At 33.9% G+C, this 6,000-nt stretch overlaps 1 protein-coding gene across 4 annotated transcripts in view; it reads left to right on the forward strand.

The window, feature by feature from the left end:
- RORA (RAR related orphan receptor A) overlaps positions 1 to 2,894 on the forward strand; it is a 731,116-nt gene extending 728,222 nt beyond the window's left edge. For 3 of the 4 annotated variants that reach the window (XM_059913133.1, XM_059913134.1, XM_059913135.1), the window contains one exon: positions 2,684 to 2,894. In XM_059913133.1, the coding sequence (XP_059769116.1) occupies positions 2,684 to 2,777 (94 nt within the window). In that variant the 3' untranslated portion in view covers positions 2,778 to 2,894. The remainder of the gene's footprint in view (positions 1 to 2,683) is intronic. The other variant, XR_009500815.1, reaches the window with a different exon arrangement.
- Positions 2,895 to 6,000: the final 3,106 nt, after the last annotated feature.

Below are 6,000 nucleotides of genomic sequence, written 5' to 3' on the forward strand. Positions count from 1 at the left end.
GCTTTCTTCAACTTGAGCAATTGATTCCTTATTTACTATTAACTTAAGAACTTGTAATGGCCTGTAAACATTTTCTCTCTTACTCTTCTTTCAAATTTACCTTCGTCCCTGCTTTTGAGTCATAATATTTAATGTTGTTCTGCACATCTCTATACAGTTAACTTTTTGGCTTTCATTCTGTATAGATAAGAAAATGTTATATTATAAACAGCCTACTCAGTGCAAATATTTATCTGTTTATCAAATCCACAATATGCTGTATGATACTGGTTTTACTATATAATCTATTTTAGACATAGCTGTTTAGAACTAGAGTGTGCTATTTTTGTGTTTTTCTGATGTGTGGTGCTAGATAAGTTACTTTTGTGAACAAAAAAAAACCCCCTTTTATTCCTAGACAATACCACCTTTGGGTCTTGTTAATTTCACTGAGTATAACTATATATTTGTATATATATATATACATATATATATATATATATATATATCTACCTGTGCCCAACTGGCAGCTGTATCAGAGTGCTGGATTTGGGACATGCTTTTCTCTTTAAATACATAATATCATTATATAAATTATTCTAGAGTGTATTTAATTAGGATAAAATTACTTCCTTAGTATGGATATTTGACATCTATAGGGTGAATTTGTTTATAAATATGGATATATAAAAACGTATTAGCATTTACTTTATGTTTGCTACTTGGCTTTATACCATATCTCCTAAGCTGAAAAATAATTTGCCAGGCCTTCAAGATCCTAAAGAAACACTCTAGTTTAATGGAGTAATATTTTTTTTCTTACTAAGGCACCTTATTATTGGCACCTGGCAGAGTTATGTATTAGCTCCTATTATAGATAATAGGCACTTATATAAAGTATCCTTGGTGGCTTGATGGCAGAATAAACCTTTCCCCTCCTACCTGAGCCATGAGAAGTATATAGACGTCCGCTATCATGGCAGAACATTGGCCATAAAGCAACTTTGACAAGGGGTGTTCTGTGTTAACATGACCTCAACCAGTTCCATGAACTGAGTGAAGGACCTTCATTTTAAAAGTCATTTAATAATGAGCTTAGTTAAACTCTTTCACCTGTTCTTCCAAGACCTATCGGCATTATTAAAAAATCAAAGTATATCAAATATCTAACTAAGGATGTAGTTAACCTTATTAAATATTGATTAGAATTGTTCTGTAATATTACTGAATTTGTAAGATCTTTAGCAAAGATTTTTGAGCAATTTATAAATGTAGAGCAAATGTTTCTGTTTATTGCACTTTTTGTAATTGAAGGTGATAAATTCTCAAGCCATGGTTATTGGCTTCCATGCACTGAATATTTACCCACAATTCTAGACATTTTCCATTTTTATGGAAGAGTTGCTGTTACCTTAATTATAAATGCAATCATGTGGTTAATGAGAGCTAATGCTAATAGTTAACCTTTTAAAGTGAATTGGCTACAGTTTAGGGAGAAATCTCTTTTAATACAAATCACATCATTCCTTATTGCTTCGCTTAGAAAGGAATTGAAATCTTTTTTTTTTAAGCACCATTTAGTATCCTAAGCTTCCTGAGGATAGAGATTGTATCTCTTTGTGCCTGCACAATGGCCAGAACATGTCAGCATTTGATCATTGTTAAATGACAAAAAGTATGCCCCAATTCAAACTTTTTTCCTGGGTTGTTTTGGTAAATTTATAAAGTATGCCAAGCCTTATGGTTAAAACTTTCTTCTACAACTAAGTATTAAAGCCACATTTTAAAAGACCACATGAAATGCTGATTCTGATTGTGTGTAGGTCTTGAGGATTAAGCACACAAATTTCACAAAACTCTGTGAGTAACAAACTCAGCCTTCTGTAAATATACATGCAAGTTTGGAAACAGTAATACTGTACCTATAAATATATGCTGTCTGTTTTGTGTACAGTATGTAAAAACTCTTTTTCTGCCACACTAAAAATGCAAGCCATTTATGGGAATCCTAAAAATAGTATTGTACTAAAACTTTGCTAATGATCTTTATTAGAGGATCATCCAACTTTTCACTTACATTGGGTTTTCTTTTCAATTCACTCTTACAGTAGTCTGCTTATTTCCAGCTGTTTGTTATTTTATTGAGTCCTGAATTTAAAAAAAAAAATATTTTGATTCATTTTGTACATACAAGCTGTAAAAAAAGAGAGATTTAATGTTGTCTTTTAAATACTCCGATTTTCATTCTAATATGAATGTTGTTATATTGTACTTAGAAACTGTACCTTTAATATTACATTACCTTTATTAAAAGTGCATTGAACACATCAATTTTAGATGTGCTTTATGTACTGTTATCCTATAATAAAATTTCAGCTTCTAATGGAACACTTGCCTTGTTTTTCTTCTTTTTTCTTGGTTCTTGAGTTGCATTGTACAGAGTTTTCTAGCTTACATCTTGTCTCCAGAGAATGGAGTAGTAGAACCTTGCTACTCAAAGTGTGGTCCACAGACCAGTAGCACTGGCATCACCCGCGACCTTGACCTTGTTAGAAATGCAAAATCCTAGGCACCACCCCAGACCTACTAAATCAGAATGTGCATTTTCACAAGATCCCCAGGTGATTGGTTTGCATATTAAGGTTTGAGAAGCACTGGTCTATAGTGTAGTACTTTAAAAATATAATTCGTTTCTATTTTGCAGGGGACAAAACACATATACAAGGATCAAGCTGCCCTTTGATCAGAAACGGGGAAAGAAAGAAATCTCAACTTGTGAGTTAACGTCTATTGATTGATAGTAGCTGCCAGAAATGCAGAATTGAGGATTCTTAAAGGAGGACCATGACTGATCAGTGATACCTGCCCTGAGTGCAGGAGGGGAGAAATCCTGAATGCACACCACACTTTGTCATCTTTGCTTTAGAAATCATTAAAATAGAATGTCAGAATAATGCCAAAGACTTTAATGATGCCAAAGACTTTTTAAAAATCTGGCTTTACTGGGCTAACATTGTACCATCCCAGCCCCACCCCCTTCTCTTGAGTAGATCAGATAAGAGTAAACCAACAGGGTTAACATCAGCTAAATATCACACTATTTTAATGATGCAAAACCTCATCATAAATTATTTCCAAAGTAATCTCAAGGACATTCAAATTATAAAATATTCAGAAGTCAGAACAAAGGCAACTGAGTTGGGCTTTCCCTCCACCCACATTCTATAATACCTAAGCGTCTCTTGCACTTTATAAAATAAATATTTGAAATGATCCCAGAAGTCATTGCGTATAACAAACATCATGAATCGCATTGATGGATCCCCAGATTTTCTGAAGGCAAGCCTAGATTCCCAAGAGTGGCAGAAGCCTCTTGCTAGATTAACAGGCACTCTATCCTTTCCCTGTACCACCAGTTGTGAGCTGGAGAAAAATCCAGTTTTTTGCTAATGTCATTTATCTATGATGTGAGGAGCTAACAAACTAGTGTTTGTGTGTTTACTTTGATTCTGGATTTTTTTCTCTCCTTTGAAGGGGAAATATTGACTCTAGTAAGGTATAGTCATGTCTCAGTAATCCATTTGTTGTTTATCTGCTTGATAGACTTCTCAAACAATATTTTTAATTCCAGAATGATTTCTTTGTGGGGGGAAGTTGCTTCAACTATGAATTGTTCTGTGCTTAGAGAACAAAAATTAATTTTGGCCTCACTCACAGTTAATTATGATAGTCACCTCCTAGCAAGTCTCACATCCATCCTCTACCATTCTCTCTTTACCCCTCCCATAAAATGCACACTTTATTGTAAAGACAAATATCAATAATTATTTAGTTATCCTACTTGGAATTATTTCTGCTATCATTACCTTCTCTCTGTGGGATAGTTAGATGCTACCTATAAAAGACCAGCATTCATAAAGAGGGTGTGGAGAAAAGGAAACCCTCCTACACTGGTGAGCATGTAAATTGGTGCAGCCACTGTGGAAAACAGTATGGAGGTTTCTTAAAAAACTAAAAATAGAGTTGCCATGTGATTCAGCAATCCCACTCCTGGGCATATATCTGGAGGAAACTCTAATTCAAAAAGATACATGCATCCCAATGTTCACTGCAGCACTATTTACAATAGCTAAGACATGGAAGCAACCTAAATGTCCATTGACAGATGAATGGATAAAGAAGATGTGGTATATATATAATGGAATACTAATCAGCCATAAAAAAGAATGAAATAATGCCATTTGCAGCAACATGGATGAACCTAGAGATTATCATATTAAGTGAAATAAGTCAGAAAGAGAAAGACAAATACCATATATCACTTATATGTGGAATCTAAAATATGATACAAATGAACTTACTTACAAAACAGAAACAGACTCACAGACAGAGAAAACAAATTTATGGTTACCAAAGAGGAAAGAGGGTGGGGGAGGGATAAATTAGGAGTTTGGGATTAGCAATTACAAACTACCGTATATAAAATACATAAACAATAAGGTTCTACTGAATAGCACAGGAAACTATATTCAATATCTGTAATAAACCACAATGGAAAAGAATATGAAAAAGAATATATATATTTATTTATTTGTAACTGAATCACTTTGCTTTACACCAGAAACTAACACAGCATTGTAAATCAACTATACTTCTATTTAAAAAATTTTTAAAAGAAGACCAGCATTCAGATGAACAGTTATTTCTGGGTCTTTTTTTAGCCCAGGGACAATCTTATACAGAATACAACAAAATATACTATAGAAAATATTATCTTCTGAGTAGAAAAATTTGAATACTTTTAGACATTCCGTTCTGACACAGTATATCCTAGACAAAGCATAGCCAGTATTTTTCTGGTTTTCAGGAGTAATAATAATTCCTCCCCACTTGAAATACCATTTATTGCTGAAAAGCCTGATTTGAACAAACTACTATTGGCAACAGTATTTCCCCCACTAGTTTCTGAATCAATTACTAGATTGAAACCTCTTTGCTAGAGGGCTATTTCTGGATTCTCACTTTGAAAGGGCCTTATGGATGATTGTAAATTCATGAAGCAATTCCCTGAGTGAAGTTGTTACCAGCCATAAAGTCTCCAAGGCCAAGTTCACCCCAGATCAAGCAAAGGAAGCTCTTTAGCTGAGAGGTAGGAAAATAACTTGGTACTGATAAAAAACAGATGATCTTGCACATTTCTCTGTCTTGATTTGGTCTAAAGAAATACACATCTAGAACAACTCCGATAACTTCACTTAGCCAGGTGCTTGCAGTTTTAAGAGTTATTTTTGAAATTGTGGTCCACTGAAACATAAACTCAAAATAAGTAACTACTGTTACAAATTCTTTCAAAAAGAAATTGGCTTCTCATTCAACTTCAGAGTTTGTTTATTTCTCAGTTTAGAAGAAATGGAAACCAAATCTTTTTTCTGCTTGAATATCCACAGAATAAGATGGAACAATCACTTTGGAAAACAGTTTGGCAGTGTCTTAAAATGTTGAACACAAATTTACCATACAACCCAACAATTCTATTCCTAGGTATCTGCCCAAGGGAAATGAAAACACAAAGTTCACACAAAGACTTGTATACAAATGTTCATACCAACATTACTCATAATAGCTAGAAAGTGGAAACCATCTAACATCCATCAAGTGTTGAAGGGTTAAAAAAATTGGGACATATACATAAATGTCATGCTACTATTCAGCAACAAAACAACTACTAATACTTGCTACTACGTGGATGAGCCTCAAAAATGGATAATCTACTAGGAGAAAGAATCCAGATGCGAAAGACTATATACTGTATGATTTCATTTACATGAAATGTCCAGAAAAGGCAAGTCTGTAGAATCACAAGCAGTTTAGTGTTTGCCCTGGGGCTGGGGATGGGAAGAGAGATTAACTACAAAAGAGCACACAGGATTTTTCAAGGCAATGGAAATGTTCTAAAACTTGGTAGTGTTGATGGTTGCACAACTGTACATGTACTAAAAATTAGTGAATGATAACTAAGTG

This window comes from Balaenoptera ricei, chromosome 2, assembly GCF_028023285.1.
Source record: "Balaenoptera ricei isolate mBalRic1 chromosome 2, mBalRic1.hap2, whole genome shotgun sequence".
Classification (NCBI taxonomy): domain Eukaryota; kingdom Metazoa; phylum Chordata; class Mammalia; order Artiodactyla; family Balaenopteridae; genus Balaenoptera; species Balaenoptera ricei.